We start from the raw sequence: 23,843 nt of genomic DNA, 5'->3' as shown, positions 1-23,843 counted from the left end.
ATTCTCTTACCCACACAACAACATTTAGATATGAATATACAACTGTAAACTGAGTAGGGGGAAAGGAATTATTTATAATGAAGTAAAATACGTTTTCATAAGTAAAATAGCTAAGTATATATAAAGAAACAGTGTTTGATTTAAATATAATTACATAAACACAATGCCAGATAGATAATTTATTCAAAAAAAGTTCTGTTTTATGAAAATAGAAATTTTGATGTATTTTCCCCGAGAAGAACAAAATTGTGTTATGTTCCAAGTCTCGCCTATACGGAGTTCAGTAAGAAACGTTTGTATAAGGTGAGGTGGAACAACAAACTGACATAATAAAAATAGATTAAAATGATTGCTGAAATACAAAATAACTGTCTTCTCAAATAATGTTTTTTTTCCTTTACTGAATTCCACGTATTTATCCCAAGTATAGAAACTGTGTTTTCACACTTTTATAAACATAGACCTAATATATAATACATCATATAATGCATCGATATAAAATATTGCGTGTGTGTTTACTGGTGTGCGTGTTTGTTCCAGGAGAAGGCGCTGTTGTACAACGTTCGTACTCAATCCTTGTCTTCCTTCCGCATCCTTTACTCCAAAGGTCATTCAAAGGAGAGTTAATATTGATGTCCAGACACGTGACTTCGGATCTTTCGCTGCTTGCCAGTTTGCTTATTTGAGCATTATGTTAAACAATTGTCTGTGTGCAAACGTATAATGGATTCAAGGTAAAAGCAGAAAGTAAGTCACAAGATGCTGTTATTATTACGATGGGTACATTACAGGTTGTAAGAAAATCATCCTCCCAGTAGTTAGTTAATAATAATTACAACACTAAGAATTATTTACATCTCCATTCTTTCGGCATTTCAGAAATCAACATTGCACTGTGCGTGCCTGGTGTGTACAGTACTCAATTTACTAAAGACCCTAATTTGTGTGCTTTGGAAAATGTATTGACCAATGGAAACGCTATAATCAAAGAATAATTAGAGGGTGTAGTAATGTATACACAAAATGGCTCATTTTTAACTTTTTATTTCAACAGCATCTATTGAAATACGATTCAATTAATTAATCGACGACTAAATATTGTCTAAGAATGAACGAAACAGCGAGTGTTTCGCTGAAAATGTCTTGTCAGCAGTTCAGTGTCTTGTTCAGAATTTATTTAAGTACATTTAATATTTACGTATTGTAGAGTTAAGGCGTTTTTACTCTTTTTGAAGTTTGGTTTTACTCTGTGAGAGAAAAATAGATTCGACCTTGAACAATTGCAGTAAAAAACACAACACCACAGACATTTTTTTTGTAGATAGGAAGAAAATAAATGTCATTTACAAGTTATATGTCTCCTTATGTGGAGCCATATTACAATTAAACATTAAATCATCAGTGCAAGTGGATTGTAAATTTCATGAATAGAAATCCTTACGTGAGAGCATTTTAATGAATTATTATTATTATTATTATTATTATTATTATTATTATTATTATTCACTACTCTGTTGGTGTTTGCTTGTCCACATTAAGATTAAATTAATTAAATTGACGAAATTGATTAGGAGTAAGCCTCGGCATTTAACATAACCAAGACTAAAATTGGAAACCATTAGTGCAAAGTGAGATACTTCGTTATTTCAAACAAACGAATAAGGTGTTTTCTCACATCCGGATTTTATTGTTTTATTACCTTAAATATCCAAGGTGTAGGTATCCAAGAACACCCGCCAAGATGTTAAAGCGTCTCACACATGAAGGGTCATAAAATGTTTTCCTTCCTTTCAAATAGAAACTTATTCTGAATATCACGCCTGAGTTCTCCCACATCACGACTGTGACTATTTCTAAATCTATTTCAATACGGAAACTTGCAAAATAGCTATAAGGGCGCTAAAAAATCGATATAGAAAGGAAACATCGCATATAACATCGTATATACTGTTAACAGAATGTTAATCTTATACTAGGGAGAGCAAAACAAATACATATTGATTCTGTATCAGACCAGGAACGTATTCAAATAAATACTGTACTTAGATATTATTAAAATCAAAACTAACCTGCACATAAGCCTTTGCAGTCTTAGCTTTTCTTGCTATGTCTAGATTAGCGCGTAAGTTACTAAAAAGCAGAAAAGTATTGCCTAAATTCTGTGGTGACATCAATGTAACCGCCATTATTGAATAAGTTTTCAACTTCCAAGATTATTTATGGTACTTAGGAGCGGTGTCATGAATGGCTATGGAGAAGCACGTGATTCCATTAAACTTTGTTTTATGGCTAGGGAGTTGACAAGCCAAAATTTAATTCACATTGTGTATTAGCACAGAAGTGCTGATGGTTTAGCATTTCTCAGCGATCTTTGAATAACTGAAAGCAAGGATTAACCTCTGGTTGCTAGCATCATGACAGTGTGTCTCTGCTACCACCTTCTTCACGACAGTGTTCCTCGAAGTAAGCTTTCTCTCTATAAATGTTTCTATTGCAGAACTTTCAAGGAAGTGAGTATTTTGATGTCACCTGATCTGTAGGGCGCATGTTTTTTTATGAAAGCAGACTAGACATTTTAAGCACTATTTTGTGGAAGAAGGAAACTTTGATACAATTATATTATATTGTGTTGATTTACAGCTTTACCTTAACATCAAGAGCTGATATCTTATACTTCTGTATAGAGCATGAACTCGTTTGAAGTGTGTACATACCTTTACTGAAAACCCGTTTTATTCTTTCTTGAAACACGTTGTGTTATTTAAGTATTATGTTAATATTTCTGAAGATAAAAATAGACTGTAAAGTCTTGTAGTTTATTGATTTCTTTCAAATGCTGTTAAAATGACAAGTTTTAAATAAGATATCTGAATAGCTACAACAAGATAGTTGTTATTTCGAATTCGTTACTAATTTGCATCCTGCAAACGGAGCTAAACCTTTTTACAAGGTGTTTCACCCAGGTGGATTATTGTTTGAAGCCACGTGAAGCGTAAATTTCATTTAATTTTTTTATTATTCTTATTAGTCTTATTTTATTATTTTATTATTACTTTTAATTGTGTAGGTTAGTAAAAAGCAGCACAGGTAGACCTTTTAATTATATTACGGGATTTTGTTTTTAACTGAGATCAGTCTTATTCCGTGTCGATATCGATTAATTTTCCTATCCGATCTTTTTCTTTATCTACTCATGAATATAGAGGCCTTTGATTGCCTTCTTTAAAAACCTCGATCTGCTGCAGCGCCCCCAAGCGTACAGCATGGTGTTCAAACAAAAGGTTTACTGCATGATCTTCGCATAGAATGTCCTTACTGTCTGAACCATTTTAAAATTCAATACAGAGAGCGAAAAAGACTAAACAGCAAATGTACATTTTCGATATTCATTTTCATTGACAGAAAATTATAACCTACAAAAGGAAATCAAACATTCTCACTCTTGATCATTTTTTGTAATCTGTGGAAATCTGTGGAACAGGATAGACTAGATATACACTTGTAAATTATTTAAATAATGTATTTAAGATTCCTTTGATAAAATGTAATCATTTACAGATAGAAGGTATAATCTGAACTGAAAAAAACTTGCAAGTTAGACGCCTGTGTTTTTTATTGACTGTTTACTTCAACAACAAAAAATTAAAATACAGAAATTAGCTATTATTGTACTCTTTTTTCTTTACTTCCGATGATTTTGCCTGAGAAGACTCGCACTGCAAAAAAAACGTATCCTTTGTCTTTAATGTTAGGATTTTTTTTCTAATAGCAAACTTAACTATCCTTATTGAACAAAAATAATTAAAATGTTAAACGTTCTCGTTAGGCTTTATCGCTTCTTCGATTATGAACGATAGCCTAATACAACCAAACAAGGTTTCTATTAATCCATCCAAATGAGCTGCACCAAAAATGAACAAATATACATATATTATTTTCCTCAAATGATAATGTTTTAGAACAAAATTAGATAAATTTAAAGAAGAAAAGAAAGAGAAACGAAAACAAAACAAATCTGGATAATTTCTAAGATATAAAAGATGAAAAGAATGGGTGATTTTAAAAATCTTTTGTTCATCAGTTACTCTGGCTTTGACCCGTCTGAACAAGTCGCGGAATAAGGTGAAACACAGGTCACAGTGTCTAACAAATATGAAAATGCGAACTACCCAACTGAGATATTATTATACACTTACAGGTTATTTAAATGTAGTAATACTAATTCATTATCGTCCTATTGCTATACGAAACTCACAAATTCGATATTATTTTTTGCTCACATATAATTTTACATATGTATTACATGTAAATTAGAATGTTATCATTAAGAAGCTCCTTGTGTTATATACTGCATTCTTCCTGCTTGTATGTACGCAAAACATAGTCATTTCATTTTTTGTCCATATAAAGCAAATCCTTGTATTTTTTGTTATATCTGAATTATTTCGAAACGAGGTACATGTCTCCATATGTTAGTCGGAAATGAAGATTAGAAATATATAGAACGAAACGCGCAAACGAATATTTTTGAACATATATATATAAAATAGTGTATTTTTCTTTCTAAAATTAAACTTACGCTGATTTCGTTTACCTTTGGGCGACTCTGCAATATTCCTTTCTTGGAAACAAACTTCTGTCTGGTCAGCAAGCTTTGACCAGGGAACTTGGGTATCAGTTGGGTCGTGCAGAATTCATGAACTTTTGTACGCCTCGTGCTCGGCTGTCGCCTACGAAAAAATAATGAAACTTTGTGATATGTTTGTAAATGATTTAGTTTGACCTCGTGCCCTTTACCCTCTGCCTTATATGCGACCAGTCTATAGCAAATCTGGGAACATTTGATAGAGACTATGCTGGTTAAACTTATATTCAGAGAAACATCCTAACGTAGGTATTCAGTATTATTTTAATTATCGTGCATTTGCAGCAATAGATATTCACTTCAATTGGTACATGTGGACCTGTCAGGTTTTTTTTTAAATAACCATACCATAGTAGCATAATTCGTTTGATCTGGTCAGGACGTAGAAGAATTGAGATGTGTATTATTAAAAAATAAAAATTGTAAAATGGAAGACCCTCGCCAGTATCATTCATCGCAAGTTTTTTTACATCGAAATTTTGAAATTTCTATTCGAAAGGATTTTCAGAAACAATTGGACACAGACACAATCTATTTCATAACATGGATATTATATATGAGTCACAGGTGAGGATAAAAAAATATTGAGTATACCCCTGTTGTAGAGACTTATATTCCGTCGTCTATATATACCCTGTAGAACCGAATTTGTGTGATATAAACACAGTCACAGATTCGATTCTAGGGGAGTATATGGTCGATGCAAAAACTTCGAATTTTACAACGTTGCTCAGTTTCCTTTTCTTCATGAATCTTAAAATCATATTATGATAACCATCGCAATTGCTTCGCAAATTTTTCAGTGCCTGAGTGTCCATGTTCCTCTCTTTCTTTTAAATGGAGACGGCAAATTATAGATATGGGTGAACTGCCGCAAATATTAATATTTGTTTGTTTAACCCACGAGTGAATGAAGCATATGTCAATTATCCTACAATGACGTGCTTCAGTGTATTATTTCACAGATAGCGGGCAGGTGGGTTTGGCTAGTGAAAATAAACTAGTATTTTCGCATTTTGTGAAATATTTAATTAATACATGTATCAATCTGTCGAAGGAGAAAGAACCTTGCCTTGGATATACATTTCACATCGGTAATTTCAGTTTTCATCAAAAATGCTTTGTTATTCCTCGGTATCCCTGATGCTATATGAAATCAGCGCAATTGAAAACTTTGTAATTATTTAATGAGACCAGATATTGTTTTTTTTTTCCAAATAATATCATATGTCGTGTGTTAATGTCTGTGATTACTCTCTCCTATTTATCACCAAGGTCTTTGGTTTGCCTTCAAAGGGATAGAACAGGGATGAAATGATGAGATTCTTGTAACTTTTGGATGACCCCAGTTTGACAAAGACAGTCTCAATCAATTGTCCCCGGGCTTTATTCTACTCTTTTCTGTGCCACTGGACTTTTGTATCTTTGTTTCTCTATTGTAGCTCATCGGCTATAGTTCAATGTAACGCAATACAACGTAAATAAAAATTAAAACAACTTAACAGCAAAAACACACAAAAAAAATATCTTGCTTCTAATCCTAAACCCGTTGTGTAATTAAGAAGACCGGCAGGGGTTAAAATCCAGTTATTATAATGATCACGGATAGTATGCTCGTTATCTGCTGTTTATAGCATCTGCGCACATTTAATCACTGTTGCATTACTGAAATGTACCATTTTATTCCAAACAATCTGAATATTTAGCAAACTTTGTGAAAATTGCTGCTAGGTGTATACTTAACCGTTAATAGACTCCCTTTAGCTCCATTGGCTCATCCAGTCACATGGGTGCCCAACTTTATTCAGTTGACAGCAAGTAGGAGGGCTTTATGGAAGGAGAAAAAAAGACAACTCGAGAAAAATTAGTATTTTCTACCTTCAGAAATTAATGGCCATGAGTTCGTATATGGTGAACTCCAAGTATGTGGATCCAAAATTTCCTCCTTGTGAGGAATATTCGCAGAATAGCTATATACCTGACCAGAGTACAGGGTATTACAGTCCATCGCAGGGCACAGATTTCCAGCATCCAGGAATCTATTCACGGTCAAACTACACCGAGCAATCCTTTAGCTGTAACACTGATCAGGGATCTACAGTGCAGCCGCGGGGTCATGTGCAGGAGCAGCCCAGCCAACAGAGCCCTTTCACGGCTCAAAGTGAGCAGTGCCCGCCGGTCCAAATATCTGGGACACGGTCTTGCAACCAGCAGCAAAGCACCAAGAACCAAAACGGGATACAAGCCAAACAGCCAGCAATAGTTTATCCCTGGATGAAGAAAGTCCATGTTACCACGGGTAAGACTGACTTTCCTGTTTCTCACTCCAGCCCCTTTTGGGCCAGTTGTGCTGTACTATTTTTTTTCCTCTGAAGAATCATTCCGTGAAATATTTATGGCTTCTTTTGAAGGGGCCGCCAATTACACCAGTCATAAATTTTTATTGCTTAGGAAATAGGCCGCTAGCCATGTGGTCGGCTTTCAAAACAATTGAAAACTCCAGTGGACTGCTGGTATGATTTTGAGGTTGTCTTTTTTATTCTTAAACTTGAAAAAATAATCTAGTAACAACCTTTCTATTGCATATCGATCCTGGATAAGCTACCCCTTACAGTATTTCCAGGATATTAGAAATATAATCTTTGTGAAGTACACAGTGTTGGGAGAGACTATGACACTTTTGCTAACTTCGGTATTTTCTTTATTCTTCCAGTGAATCCAGATTATTCAGGAGGGGAACCTAAACGATCACGGACAGCTTATACAAGACAGCAGGTTTTAGAACTGGAGAAAGAATTTCATTTTAACAGGTATCTTACTAGGCGGCGTCGCATTGAAATCGCGCATACCCTGTGTCTTTCTGAGCGACAGATCAAAATCTGGTTTCAGAACAGAAGAATGAAATGGAAAAAAGACCACAAACTTCCAAACACAAAAGGCAGATCTTCGTCTGCGCCTAGCCAGCATTTACAGACTGTGCAGAAGGACAACCAAACTGATATCACAACTTTGTAAGAGATGGACATTGCATTTTCTCCACTCTTCCGCAAAGAACTGTATATAATAGACACTGTTCATCAGAATTTGCATGATCCAGAAACATGACTTTTTTGGTTGTTCCCATTAATGTAAAACGAAAGCAAACATAACAAAAATGTCGTCATCTGGAGCTGCAATATGAGGACTTTGTACTGATTTACCATCACGCCGACCATAGTAACTTTTTAGGTGGTGCAGAAGATGAACCTTCACTTGCTTCAACGAGGTACAGTAGTTCACTAGAAACGAAAACATACAATATTGGACAATATTGCTATCCTTTAATTTTATAATGAATGTCCGGTGCTTTCTTGTGGTAATATTGTTTACTCTGATATTCTACGTGTACTTTTGGGTCAGTCTTCCTCACGTGCATTTCAGCAGGTATGAGAAATTGGCCTGTGGTTAAATGTTTTTATTTAATTGAGAAAAGGAAAGAAGTATATGTGAAGCTTATTGTGCTTATGAAGTTGCTAGTGGTATGTGATCCAATTTTGCATTTTTTTCTTAAAAAGATACCAAAATTGATGCACATAATTTTAAATAATAAAATTAGATATTACATATGAAAAAAATCAGTTGCCTGTAGTTTCATTTATAAATGTATATTAAGCACAAAATTAAGTATTATTTTAGTTTGAAAAGGTGTAAATCAATATTTGTCTCTTAAATTGTGGATTTATTCGGTTCTACAATCTAATGCCTTGTTCATATATATATTACATACATAATATATATCTATGCTATAGAGGCTATATACTTATAATTTTTAAATATCATTTTTAAATATCAAACATGAAAGTGTTTTGAGAAGTATACCACCGTTTAACATGCTTTGTATGATTTTATTGGGAAAAAAAATATTTTGGAAGCAGCACCATAAGACACTCCACTGTGTTTTGCAACGACTCTGACTTGCATTACTGAAACTGTAAATCGTTTGCTGACAAGTTTGGAAATAGCCTACATTTAAAGAGGCTATGTGTCTGCTTTGTGGATTTATGCTTGCTGAATCCGAATGTGTTTGGTGTGTGACTGAAGAAACGATGTCTCACATTTCTATCACGTTTGACCTGTTTTTGTTATACATGTGTTTCCGTGTGTATATGTAGATATATACAGGTACTTTCTAAGCTATTTTAACTATCATCCAAAATGAATAAAGAAAGTTTATTGTAAAAGCACGTATGTCATAATAAATCGCCCGAAACGCTTCAAAGAATAAATGTTTTTAAATAAATTAAAATACTGAACCTTTATCATTAATTTCACAAAGATCCAATAGAGCAACTCGAAGTATTTTCTTGAATTTTATTGCTATTGTGCACATCAGATTTATAGAAAGCAAACAACGTTTGGAAATTCGTGTTTAGAAATTTCTCAGCTGTCATACCGATCGTTTATTGTCGATGTTGTTTCCTGAGACTAGCAATTTTTTAAAAAACAAAACATTATAATGTATCCGCGTCGGAGTATTAAGAATGGATATTCTTGTATTCTTTACATCTTTGTTTCTATGACAAAAAGCAGAGAGCTCACGCATAGCAAAGATATCTTCTTTCTGACGCCTTCACGTTGAGAAGCTGAAAAGGTATTTTACTGAAGTTCGGCAAAGCAGCAGAAGCCCGGTTCATCCAGGGGACAAATTTTCTATTCGATTAGCCGTATTTCAGCCGGGAGGACTGACCTCTAAACCCTTGACCTGTTGGACCCATAGCCTTTTCTACTGCAGACAGGATTCACATTCAGGTTTTAGTAAATGAGTTTCTTTTGGCATATGGATTGCACGGTTAATACTGTAATTAACATATTACGGTTTAAGGAATATCACGAGAATTTTCATAGCTTTCACGTCATTAAAATTACAGCTCCACCGGATTGAAACAATTATTTAACGCTTACTATTAAAGAAAATAGATGTAGAATCATTACATAGTGTTATAAAGTGTTCTTGTACGTGTCGGTGATATTATGCGCATTGTATCATATTTGTAAACCAATTTTGATTGCACAGAAAAGGCTAGTCTAGTTTCCAAACTGCAAACAATATGTCCATGTCTTGTTACAGTGCAATTCGGATTTTGTATTACGTTTATTGCATGGTAACAAAACATTCAATTATATTATTAATAAAAACACATTTAGCTAAGTTAGTAAGCAAGTATTATAACTCAAACATGCTCCACATTCAATTTCAGATAATACCTTGAAATTCCGAACAGTATCACGGAAGTATTGACATGTATGTGCACGAAACGAAAATACATAAAAATCTTTTGTGAAATAGTTTATATAATTAATGGACACAGTATTAAAGCCACCCCCCCCCCAAAAAAAAAAAAAACTCGGAGTAATTGCATACAAAACACACTTAAATTTATTAATGTTCTTTCCAACTATGGATAAGTCTGCCAACATTCAGAAAAAGAACAGTATACATATAAATGAATGATGAATATAAATATTAAAAGGTTTGCGTAGATGGTAAATCACTTCCAAATTATTATATTATTGCGACATTATTAAAGATGTTGATAAAAATACAAAAGAGCACTTTCGCATTTCTCGCTATCTTTAAAGGCGTCTCAATCGAAAGCATATACACATTTAAAACTCGTAATATAGGTTCCAAACGAAATTGAGGTTAGATAACCAGGAGTCGAACTTCCATATATACCTAATTACAATCTAACAGAAATGTATATTTGCCGGAGGTATTTGCCAGAGAAATACTGCATAAAAGGATTTCGTATTTTAAGGATTTCTTTGTTTGTTCTGGTATAATTGAGAAATACAATATGCATAACTGCATGTGTATGTGTATATATGCCTCTCTGTCAGCGTGCCTGTGAAAGCCGTGTGAATGTGTGTGAATGCTTTCGTGGGCACATGCGTCTTAAAGCGTGCAATACGCTTCTACAAAGCCCAACTAAAAATGAGATTCAAATAAACATTTCGTTCTCCTCAGATGACGCTACCATATGTCAGGTCAACATAACACACCAAGACAAAGGTGAAGATTTTACAATTCGACTTAAAAACCTTACGAGAAATACCTTTACCTTAGCTCTTCTCGTGTACAGTGTGAGAAAGAAAACAAAGAGACATACACAAAATTGTATGTGTAGGCCTGCTGTTCACTAGACTTTCAAAGACTGTCAACCACCTAAAAATCTTGTTGAAATGTTCATGAATGAACATGAATTTAATACTTACTTCTTAATGCATAGTATTAATTCATGCCTGACACAATCTTTCATCCATCGTTTTTTTGCATTGCAATGAAAGTATTTAAGTAACTTTTTACAGGTACCGATTCTAAAAAAAAACATTGTATGAATGGATATCTTCCACTTTACTTTCACATCTGTAAAATATTGTGCAAGACAGGCACTGAACTATCAGGTGTGTTTTATTATTCCTTATTATTCACAGTGTGCCATTTTGTTTCCCTTGGTTCAAAATCTAGCTGTTGTGTATTATAAGTGTTAAGATGAGAAATTGATTTTTGTGAGCTAGTTTTTGAATGTATTTTCACTACTGACTTTACTGCTGGTGGGAATGAAATAAACGAATGTATAGGCTGTGCCACTAGCAATGACACGGCATTGAACACACCAGAGGCAGACCCACAATGGCTCACACACGGCCATGTTTGATTTCCAGCTGTTCGCAGAACTGTCCTCGTCGTGCCAGACGGCTGTTTAAGATATAGCAAACTGCAGTCGCCATCTGAAGATTTAACTAGGAGAATATAAGAAGCTTTCTTCTTTTTAAAAAAAAATCCTTGATTTGACCACGTGATTTGCTAAATAATTAATGCAGTACGTCCCCTAGAAACACGGCGTCGTCATTAATCGCCCAAGCAAAGGACTCTTATCAGACTTGAAAACTGAAGAGATCCCAAGAAAATAATATACAAACGGGCCGGTCTCCTACGCTACTTTAGCCAGCACTTTTGTATAGCATCTCAACAAATGGAAGCTAGGTAGGTAAACATTTAAGTTTCATTTTGAGTAAGACGGTAAATGAACTTAACTGTCACATATTTGATAAATAGTGCCCTTTGATACGCGCACTGTGCTCCCATCAGACAGCCTGAAGTTGTAATGGGCTGTTATACTGACCTTATTTTGCTGAATCCCTCCTTCTTATATCGTGTGAAATTATATAAAAATAAAGGAAAATACGTTTCACGTTCATTTAAAATAAAGGGGCAATAGTTTTGTTTTAACGTCTTATTTCAAAAGCTATGGGGCTTTTCGAATATTGTAGATTGTGCGAGGAACAATGCAATGGTGTATAGAGCTATTGCCTCTTCTTTCTGGCTGCATGTAAGGGCCACAAAATACGGCTTGACATACATTAAGATTGGTGTGATAAATAAGGTATTTGATTAATTAATGTATTCTACTATAACTAAGAGGTGAATGCATTTTAAACAATCTTCATAGTTTGCATTAATTTCTCTCTGGGTTTAATGATAGGCTGAATGTGTGTTTCGTGTGACTGTAGGTCTGGCAGCAGCGCATGTAATGATTCTGTTGGATTTGATTATTTACTTGGGGTTGTTCCTTCTCGTGGTTTTAAAACCAAGGCTTCGTGTTTGTCATTGAGTCCCATTAAAGAATTACAAACCCAGCTCTGGCAAAGGTGTGGACCATGGAAGAGAATCGGAGATTATTCACTGCCATAATCCTCTCCTTTCAGAAAATGTCAGAAAGGTCCAAACCTGAGAGGAGGACTCAAAGAACATCAGTCATATTTGGAATAATCTCAAAGCATTAACAGTACACAATAATGGGGATTTTATTTAAGAAATGAGTAGGAGGTATTTTAGCAGATTGGCAGTTGCTTTCATTGTTGTAAATCATTCCAAGTAATTCCTGAAAGGGTGCGAGTCTGCTGGGGGCCGGGCGCAGACTGTAAATCTTTCAGTTTTATTGCTCTATGAACATATGCTGTGATGGTAGAAGTCTTGCATCCTATTCTCAGGACAAGCTCCCGCTTAGCTAGGTTCCCTCCATCGGCGAAGATGATCATCTTCTTGCTCGGCTTTCTATGTCCTGCCTTAAGTGTGCTAGCTTTCTCGGGGAACGAACGGTCCTTTGAATACATAGCTTAATGCACAACAAAAACACCAATAGGACAGAACACAGTGTGTTCAGGAATTTATTTGCTGTGACAATATAGAAATATCATGTATACATATTTACAACTTTTTCCATTTTTCAATAGCATCTCCGTATGCAAGCACACGTATCACACATTTCGCACTACATATCACATATTTTGGAGAAAAGGAAACAGAGAGAGGCTGTTCATTATTATTATTATTATTATTATGATTCGTAATTTCTTCATTAGGAATCAATCTCACATTTTTCGCACTTGCATGACAGCAGCATGACAATATGAAGAGTTCCATAAACATCTATAAATCTCACTATATGTTAGCAGAATGCTATTGACGCTAAATGTAAACGGTTGAAGTTAACGATAAGCGAATGGAAACGCGTGCAATATTCTTTGTAAAAGCATCCTTTAAGAAAGAAGGATGAATCTTTTTCAGATTTGTGTTCTTTTAATGCACAAACAAAGGTCATTAAGTAAAATGTTACTAGAGTCCTGTACATTAACAAGCCTTACAAAATTGGATTTCACAGCTACACGGTTTGCTAAATTATCCGGCAGAACAAAACGAAAAAAAAGGAGCAACGTTTTCCTAAACTCACCGATGCAAATCCTTCTGATGAATTCCCCTACATTGTCTCATTCATGGAAAAAGAAAAGCTAAATAAACCCCCCAAAATGCGGCAGATGATACAGAAACCAAACATTAAAACCACCTTCAGTCCATTTAGTTCTTGTTATAAAAATGCAGAATATACTTCGTTTTGTGAAATCACAAAGAGACACAAGTATGTTTAAAACTGCAGATCGATTACTGTTTTCAAAACAATGCGCTCCTTAAATCATTAAAAAAGATATATGTTCCGAAAAAATAACTTGAACATCCAGGTCTGCCTTTTTGTATACGGGATAACAAATCTGTTCGAAATCTAAATTTGTTGCTTTCAAATAATGTATAGGTTGAACTCAATTCGCCATATTGTAATATCAGCTGATGCCTTTTTGTTTTGGAAAAGAAACACATTGAATTGATAAATATTCGTCAAGTGTTAATATTTACCTTCACGTTTATATAAGCATGTATCACCAGAGCTATCCTAAGCGCGCTCCCTTATAAAAATGGATTTGTGAGGTAGGGCTTTTGTTGAAGCTCCAGCCTCAATCAGAACAATCTGGTATCCAGATCACGTGAACAAATATGCTTGTATTTTAAGGCAGCGCCTTTATTTGTCATTATAAAAGGTTTCCGTTACACTACCAAAATCATAATTTGTGACTTTAAAAATTATACCTGGTGGTGTAAACTCTTTTTATCCCTGGGTGGTTGATTGCGAGCAATATTTTAGAACAGGGGTACAAAACTGTATTCGCTTTTTATTGGTAGTTGAGTGTGAGTGTGTTTCCATTCTATCGGGAATACTGTCTGCATTGGTATATGGAAATGTCTGTAAAACCGCAAGATCAGGTTTAGGACAGTATTGTCTGCAGACAAAGGGTGAAGGATATATTCTAGAGACTGCAGGCGAAGAAATTGAGACTGAGAAGCCCAGGTTTATGATAAATTGATTCACAGGTAAGCAATTGCATGGCAAAATGCAACCTTTAACCATGGGTTTACATAATGCGAGGGTATAAATATGATTTATTCCATTTAAAGGGGTGATCTTTATTAATGTCGCTTTTGCCAGCATAACCAAGCAAGCACGTTTTAGAAACAAAAATATGTAATTTATAAGACGAGTTTACAGTTTTTAGCAACCATGGGCACTTTCGAAAGGTTAGACCGGACACATGTCCTGCACATACATTTTGACGTCGGTTTTCAGCTGATTTTGCGGTTTTGTGAAAAAAGGAGAAGGAAATAAAAGGGGAAAGAAGCACAAGAACTTTTCATGTTGTCATATAGAAAGTTAGATCATAAATCACATTAATTTGTTGTCTTATCGTCAGGGTATAGTTGGACTTGATTTATGTGATTTAAAGTATATTGCTATGTAAACCTATAACGTAACCATATATATTTTAATTGCTTTCGTCATTTTCGTTGCATTCGTTAGAATAAAAGCTGGTAGTGCGATCTGTTCCTGTTTCGAGTTTGTAACAGAATAACTGCTGTATTTTGCATGTTTTTATTTGTTTTGTGAGAAAAACACAATCGGGTCTTACAAGATGCAATTTCGTCATAAATGATGAGATATCGGAATTCTATTATTTTGATAACTCAAAAGTAATATTTGTGAATATTCCTTTTTGCAATTTTTACATTTTATTGAAAATTACGTTTCAGTTTAAGTTGAATTGTTTTCTCTAAAACAAGGTTTTTGTCCTATCTAAGTAAAGGTGGAATTCAGCTCTGTGGTATATAATCTTTCATGACTGCGTACTTTTTAAACAATGTTTTTATTTTCTTGAAGTGTAATATGATTTGTGTTCTTTAAGCAGATAAATTCAATAAATGAATAAAAATTAACTATTGCGTTTGCAAATATACATTTTAACAATGGCGATCAAATAAGTTATTTTTAAGGTATTTTTATATTTATGTTTTCTCTTTATTCCAGTACGTGTATCACTCTTTTTGGTTAGCTTTCTCCGGGATTAAGATCTTTTTTCTGTATTGTATTAATCCTCTCCTTATCAATTCACTCAATAAAAATAAATAGCTATATATACATATAAAACATGAAACAGTTTTATTAGAGAAAAGGTATGGGCTTTGTTTAAGTACACAACATCGGATTCTTTCGACGTTTTTCATAGCAACATGCCTTCAAGCTACGGGCCTGCCAATTTAGTAAACTGAATCCAATTACGGAGAACAGCACTTCATTTGGCTGGATAGATACACTTACTTATAACTTCACCTAAAATTTCTGCAACACCTTTACGGGTTCCATCCTTAAATGAAATCCACGAAAGAGAAACTTTGCGTCTGAAGCTTTTCTAACCAAGCAGATATTCGGTCAGGACCCACTGCGTACTGAAAAATAGCAGAAGGAAAAAAAGAAGATAATTCTTCGATATCAGTGGCTTGAAGGAATAACGTACCGATTTACACTTTGGAAAAGAGAAACATTTCCACCTGGAACGTATATTGGAACGGTATTAATTGAAGAAAACAATATTTGCTAAAGGAAAACGAAACGTCAGATACCTTAAGATAACGACTCATTGTAGCTACATTAGTAGCTGCCTATTGTGTTATTATATATAACAACTTACCGTAACAACGCGTGGGCGAGAAACATTGTCGCCTAAGAAAAGCGAACCACACCAAATAATAGAAATCAAAGTAATTAAATCCATCATTAGATATATATTGAACAGGATGCACTCATTCCTCTTGACCGACGTTCATTCAGTTTTAAGACTTCTAACTTAGTTTTCTTCTACCATAAATAACAATAACAAAAGCTCTGACACTGACTTACGTCCACGTGAATGCACTAAAAATCGTAAAAATGTATCAGGCCTAAGACCGCAAACCTAAAATCGTAAAATCTACTTGTTCTTTCTCAGATGTAGTACGAGTATCTTGCGAATAGTGGTTTTTAAAGTGTCGTACCTTCAGGGCCTGCTTAAGCGTATAAAAGGCTGTGGTGAAAACTTGTGAGATGGGTTGCATTGTGACTTATTTGAAGCGCTTCCGTTCGTTGTTCATTAATCTGTGAGTTATTGCAGAACAAGCCAAAGGTCACACAAAAGGCTTATGACTGCTAAATATTTTTGGCTAGCTCTTTGTGTAGATTTACTTCATTCGTTTTTTTCACACTACAAAATTTATAGCCGAGGTTAGACGCACGGCTATATTGTGTCCCAATCATTTCAGATATTTCCTGAATAACATCCGTATTTTTTGCTGTCTAACAGTAGCCAAAATTACAAGAGTAGTATTAGGGTCATTTTGCATTTTATGTTCAAAGATTTGGAAAGTATAGACATTAATGTGAATAGAATTAGTTTTTAGGCCATTTAAGCTAAGTTATTCAGAATCTTTGAGTAACGTAACCTTTTTATGAAGATATACTGCTATTTTCGTTTTGTTGTGTGGGGAACTGGAATGTTTATCAAAATTAAATGTATTTCATTTTATGAGAATATAATGCATGATTAGAATACCAGCCACTTGCTGCATCTTATTATTTAATTTGGTACCATGTCCTTAAAAAAATACATTGGTATATGTTGTCTACATTGTTTGATTCAATGAATCGGATAAAAATATGTTTTCCTTATAACGGTTCAAATAGTGTAACTGCAGGCCATTGTATTTGGCGATGTGTGCATTCTCTCGCTAGTTCATAGCTTCAAGACCTTAGTGCAACGTAAATTAAATCTGTGTTCAAGGAAACTTTAAAGAAACGAATTAATCCATCTCAAAGTCCCTAACCGGGCACAAGAGTTGCACTCCGAACAAGGGTATTTAAATTGCAAAGGTATAGTTCAGGACAATTCAACGCGCTGATTCAACGCGCGCGCATAAAACCCACAAGACTTCAAATGACAAGCGAACTGTTTTTCATTTTCTAGGTTGGGAAGCCGATAATGAAGAGAGCGATAAAGAAGTAACAAATCAAAGCAGAAATAAAGACGTCATTGGTAAGTTTACTTTCCCTGTACACAATTACAAAGTGATCAAATTGTCAGGACACATGCATTGAATTAGTTTCATACAGTGCGTTCATGATATGGCTACAAGACAAAAGAGTCCTTAATTACAAACACGCCATCTGTGAAATAAAATACGAAATGAAATAAGATTTTATACTATGGAAACACTCTTTAATAGCCAGGGACTGTAATCCACGATAACATAAATCATATTATAGCTTTGGGTAGAAAATGGATTGGTTTCGCTGTCCCGCGTATCATTCGAGTATACTATCACAGAATATTGTTCCGATTGTGCCACAAAACCGATAATCCTTGGATCTGGAGGTTTCTTTGCATCCCAATTCCCCGTACAGCAGAAGAGGCTTCTGGAAAAAAAATAGCTTGCAGGAGCTGTTTCAGAAATGGTCTGTGGAAGATGTTAGTCGCGCTTATATAAACGGCCCTTCCATTCTGCTAGAGAAGAACTTGCGGAGTAGGACATTCTTCAGCTGGCCTTCCTCCTACGCGCAGCCTGTTTTACACTTCTGAAGGTATAGCAAGTCTTGGGAAGTGTTTTCTTTTCATTCCTTAGTGAAGCGTTTACGACCATAGCACTAGCAGTCATAAATTTTGCGGCGGCCCACAATGACAGGTGCATTGATATGCACTACGAGGACTTTCGGCTTCTTAATAACTACTGTATCGGGCTGTCCAGTCGCCAGACTCTCATTCATTCTTGTATATTACATTACATATTGATTTTAAAACACAAATATGTGTGTTGGATATAAATGGGAACAATACAAGAGCTAAGAAATTACCATTTTTCTTTTGTTTGTAACATTAGAGTAGCCATTTTCTTCTCACCACTCTAGGCATTTTATGTGAGCATTTAGGTTACAATTAGCATATTGGAACGACCCTCCCATCTCCTGGACTATATAGCCTACTTATTGTGCAAAAGATGAGCAGACGGAACTGCATTCCGCTAGCTAAGGATATACAGGCAAACAGTGTATAAAGCTAAAGAGTAGACTATATTTAAAATATTAAATATTTTATAGCGCTATAATACAATGCGGTTGTATATGATTCTACCCACTGACAGTGAAACAGAGAGCTTAGAGTGGCATAAATACTACCATTTCTTTTTTTCTTAAGTAAATAAATAATGTGAGAAAGGGGTTGGAAATCTTAGATTCAGAAACAGTTGACCATTGTCCAAGTGATTTATAACCCGTGTTCGGTTCAACCAAAGTTCACAAGCAGATGTAACATTTAAACGGAAAAAGGTGGCTGTTTCCCTCCTGTCCTTTCTTTTTAGACATTGCAATGTACTAGACAAGAAGTGCTTCCAAGGTTTAATCCGTATTTCTCCCACAAAATTAACTAGCGTGTTTTAGTTTATCTCCGAAGAAATCAGATGTATGATTGAAAGCGAACTGAGAACACTTCACATATTGTAAATATTGTTAACCTACATACTGTTCACGATTTGCAAACAACTTGCAGCACATGACTGTTTTATATTTTACTAGTAGGCCTATAATTAGTTTAGGAAATAAGAAAATGGAAGAGATGCTGATTATCTCTATTCATTGAGAAAGAAAGAATGTATGCTTTCTGGTTAAGTATTACTTAATAACATCCTGATAAATTTGCATGTATCCAAGGCAGATAGATTAATATAATCATACCATGATTTTTTTAAAGCGATTCGATAAAGAGTGTGAATCAGACTACATTTATCCAAGCTTTGCAGTCTTGTCGGGTTTTTAACAGATTAAATCAGGAGAAAGTACTTTGGTAAAAGTGAACACGTGGTAGTCAACTCGTGTTTTGTTTCCATTTAAACACATATGTATCATTTACCATTTACTCTTAGGTAGTTACGTACATAGGTGTATATGGATAGTATACGTACAACAGAGTGACGATCTTTACTACATGTTCGGAGCTACTTGGTCTATCTCCACACAATGTATAGCATTGAGCAGTATAAGTGAAAGGAAAGATTTGTGGGGTTTAACGCTGATCTGGCATTTTTGTGTGATTGGTTTGACACAAAGGCGAGTTTAAAGGCTAAAGTTATACTTTAACTATCTTCCTTCATTGTTGCCTGAAGGAATACGAGAGAAAGGCTTTACGGACAGCCTTCGACGCTGAAGAAAGAACAAAATCAAGCATAGTTTGTAAAAAAGGTTCTGTCAGATATGATGGAGAGTTTCTATTGAGAGTTGTTAGACCATTTAAGGCTGGACCTGTTAAAATCTGGCAAATATATGATCACATCGCAGCAACACTTGTGTAGTTATTCAGATTTTGCATCATGACTTGTAAGAGAATTGTAAGAAAAGCTATGATAACGTTTTTCTGCAAACCGTAATCGGTAAGCACCCAAATGTGAGTGGTCCTTTTTACTGAGGAAAAAATGGTAGCTAGAAAAACGACTGTATTGTCTATGCACGTACTGTTGCAAGTTAAGTTTCGCGTCGTAACCATAAAACAACACACATTTTCCTCATAAATGTTTAACAGGCATATGAAAATGCTCTGTAATTGAGCTACACACAAAAGATGATAGTTTGAAAGTTTTGTTTGAAAGAGTGTGGATAGTCAAGCATCAGAGGCCAAAGCCGTCCCAGTTACTTTTGGTCTATATCGAGTCTATACCAAAATCAGAATATTGTACCATTTATATTTTTTATAATTAGAGAACTTTTAACAAGCGATTTCATTTTTTGTTTCGGTGTTATTTAACCTCGGAGACTTTTCTACCATGCACTATCGTACAATTGCGACTAACAAAAAGACAGTATTAATAAGGAACACAAGATCTAATTCAGCTTGGCTCACTACATCGACCATACCTTGTTACTTTAGGCAAATTTATGGAATTGGTAACATTTTGTGGTAATAGCGTGAAGGGAAGGAAACGTTTTATGGTTACCAATTATTCATTATTCCACTATTCTTTATTATTGTCTCTGTTCACTAAAATATAGCATAATTGAAAATTTGAACTATACGGAGCTGCAAAATTTGTGGTCTGAGAGTACAAATTTTAGAAATGAATTCTCTTTGACAATATGATCAGTTTAATCACGGTTGAAATTGTAAAACGTGGTCATTAGAGAGAATTGTAGGTGGGGTCTCTTCGGGAGTTTAGCGATTAAAAACCTGAATCTTTGCGTGTTGACTCACTATGTATGTTTTGCCCTGTTATCAGGCACTTGTAAAAAATGTTGCTATGCTATAGATAGGGACTATGTTGCAAGAGAAATGGAAAGTTCTACTCGCATACGTTAAAGCCACTGTGAACGCATAACTGGATTAGGAGAAATGTGAATCAAGATTTATAGTTCGAGTTTTGTCCGCACCATTGAAGTGTTGACATCGGATTAAGACCGTTCCATTTGATGCAAATGTTTGGCTGGATGTAATGATTGTGAGTATGATACAAGAGTATTCTGGCAATCTGGAAAACAGTCCATATCACAAAGGCGATGTTATCTGTCATTTTGACAACAGTTCATTTCACTCATTAAGTGTTTTGATATCGTGAGTTGGCTAGACTAGAGCGTTAACACACTAAGAAAGACCAGGCCAAATCTAGAATCTCGGGTGATAGGCTACACTTGAATGGTACCTCTTCACCGACATTTTACTTTCATCATGGTGATGAAAAGCGGAAATGAAACACCTAAATTTCCCTTTGAAAAATATTGTATGTACTGGCATTTAGATGCACTTCAATAAATTCTCAAACGGTTAATACACCACCATCTTCGTATATCGCTCCTGAATTATTGCCATATGAAGTGATGTATAAAACTAGCCATGTTGTACTATACTGATAAAGGAAACCTGTGTTTTTAAACATAGAACACCAAATACTTCAGATTTGATAGTCTGAATAGATAATAAGTGTGCTTAGTAAGTATATGCTATTAATATTATTGTACCAAATGTACTGTAACTCGTCGCTTTCATATTTTCTTTGGACTTTGTATTACGTGTGCTACACAAGGAAAACACCATAGCACCCAAACGAATACAAATGCGTATAAACAACCGCTGATCTACGTTGCCTTAGAAATTAACTTGAACATAAATATTTGATTAATGTTTGTTTTGTCAAAGCGCATGGTTGCGTGGCTCCTGGTTGATCTGGAGGTTTAGGAAGCTGAAACAACTTCAGAGCAAGTTGATATACAATATATAGGATATATCTGTACAACCTAAAATATTCTGTAAAAAACACTTCAAGTGTAACACAATAAGAAATGTGTAAAAGAGACGATAAATTAAAATATAAAGTGCTCCCAAAATAGTTTTCCTTAAACCTCTAAACATTTCACATTACTTATCACTGTGGAAAGCAATGATTCAGCACAGTCGTGCTTGAGTCGACCTCGACAACCTGCATTTTCTCTCCGCTATCCCACAAATTGCTCGAATCAAAGGAAAAACCTGCTCAGTGCAAATGGTCTTCTTTATTAGATTTAAACTCTGATGGTTCACTCCATTTGCTGCACGGGTAGGCATCATTTTGGGCTCCCCTAGAATAATTTTGCTTGTTCGCTTAGGTCAATTTCTGTGCCGCAGGAGAGCCAGCTAACCTGTGTACTGAAAATCATAGAAAACACAAATAAAAAGACACGCATTTGTATTTCCATTTTAGGGTTGCTATACTATAGTAGTATACTACTATACTGCTACATGTCTTACCTGATACATATTGTTTATAATTCCTTATCTTAAAATAGTAGGCTACATCCATTATCACAGACACCTCTCCTTTTAAAGTCATTATTTTACCATGAGAAAGTATTGTGTATTTTATTTTCATTACAAACAGGAAAATAAACGAAATTCCCTCTCATCCCTGCGTGTGCAAAGGTTTTAGCCTTGTGATCTCTTTTAGCTTTCTTCTTGTTCTATGTTGCAGGTCGGAAAGCCAGCAGAGATTGGAAGATACCCTTCACGTGACACAACAAACCCCATGCCATTGGATAAGAGCATCCAGGCCTCATCACTTTGAAACACCACAATGCAGAAAGCTGCGTACTACGACAATTCTGGACTGTTCGGAGGGTATTCGTACTCCAAATCTGACTCGTATAGTTACAGTTCCACTCATCAGCCTTACCCGTCATCTAATATTGAGAACGACTTCCAGGGTCCAGTGTGTACCATTCAAACCCCAACAATCAGACCCCCCAGTCACAAACCTAGTGAAATAAATGGCAGCTGCATGCGAACGAATAACAATCAGAGCAGCAGCCAGCCGACAGCCATCAACGAGCAGCAGCAAGCACCTCCTTTGCCAGCCTCTTCACCAAACTCCGGCAGCACTTCCTCCCAGAAAAAAAAGACAGCTTCTAATTCTACCAGTTCTACCACCCCTATTATTACAAAGCAAATATTCCCATGGATGAAGGAATCGCGACAGAACTCAAAACAGAAAAACAACTGCACAACTCCAGGTATACAGATTTTTACATAAAGGCTGCAGTATAGGGAGTAGGCACAGGTGCTTAATGATTTAATTGCTTAATTGTTTTCTACGTCGCAAAAAGGCACCTGACTCAGTCGTGTTGAACTCAAAGGGCTTACGGAGATCACCGATACTTAACTTTTTAAAGTTTTATAAGTTATTTCTTTGTTTTCTATAGGTTATACTCACGCACCTATTACACTTCATTGTAAACCATTGATACGTCGTCTTAATTTCTTTGGCCGAATTCAAGTGTTCAAGAACGCTTTGTCCTCAGGGTTCTAACGATTGTCACATGCTATCACAACCAGCCTCAATATTACACGCAAAGGTCAGTTTACCATTTTACATTTCAGAGGGAATTCAGTAAATGTTCACTACCAACGGCTATATTCATTAATTAAAAATATGATTCGTTTAACATTTCACATATAAACAGGGAAACTTTTCCCAAAGTATTAATGTCATTCCTCCGATTCAAAAACATCTGAAAGCTGGCTCTTTGTGTGTTTCTAATTGTATATTAATGAAAACGGTCATGTAGTCTACGTATAGAATATTCACAGTATTTTGATTATTGACATTAGGGTTCACGTCTTTAAAGTGAAAAAGGCCTTTTGCTGCTGTGGTCATTAAAAACATTGTAGACTAATACTTGTCTTTAGGGTGGTTCTGTGAGTTTTACACCGTGAAGTCCGGTATAATTAAGAAATCGTATTTTATAGAAGGTTCTTAAACCATCACGATGGTATAGGATTAGAGATAGTTAAAACGTATTTTGGGGTAGTTCACTTATTTATTCTTGGTGAAACTGCAAATAAAACGCACAAATCCAATGATCAGTGTGGGTCTGGAATAACAAAATATGTTTCATGTTAACAAAAGCACATTTCTTAAAAAGCTTAGCTTAACATTTACTACTTTTCAGGGAAG

At 35.1% G+C, this 23,843-nt stretch overlaps 2 protein-coding genes across 4 annotated transcripts in view; both read left to right on the top strand.

The window, feature by feature from the left end:
* hoxd3a (homeobox D3a) overlaps nt 1-23,843 on the top strand; it is a 28,316-nt gene that overhangs the window by 2,308 nt on the left and 2,165 nt on the right. The window contains exons 1-3 of one of the 3 annotated variants that reach the window (XM_088930694.1): nt 7,886-7,910; nt 17,348-17,416; nt 22,362-22,899. In XM_088930694.1, coding sequence (XP_088786820.1) covers nt 22,464-22,899 — 436 coding nt within the window. In that variant the 5' untranslated portion in view covers nt 7,886-7,910; nt 17,348-17,416; nt 22,362-22,463. Of the gene's footprint in view, nt 1-7,885; nt 7,911-13,337; nt 14,391-17,347; nt 17,417-22,361; nt 22,900-23,843 lie in introns of those variants that run through there. The other 2 variants (XM_088930692.1, XM_088930693.1) reach the window with 2 other exon arrangements.
* Nucleotides 5,361-10,028, top strand: hoxd4a (homeobox D4a). The gene is made up of 2 exons (XM_088930696.1): nt 5,361-6,944; nt 7,359-10,028. The coding sequence occupies exons 1-2, from the start codon at nt 6,536-6,538 to the stop codon at nt 7,658-7,660; spliced, it is 711 nt and encodes a 236-aa protein (XP_088786822.1). The 5' UTR covers nt 5,361-6,535; the 3' UTR covers nt 7,661-10,028.

The sequence above is a fragment of the Atractosteus spatula genome, chromosome 13 (genome assembly GCF_055471065.1).
Source record: "Atractosteus spatula isolate fAtrSpa1 chromosome 13, fAtrSpa1.hap1, whole genome shotgun sequence".
NCBI lineage: Eukaryota > Metazoa > Chordata > Actinopteri > Semionotiformes > Lepisosteidae > Atractosteus > Atractosteus spatula.
The sequence above is the reverse complement of the archived record's forward strand: the minus strand, read 5'-3'. Positions and strand labels throughout refer to the sequence as shown.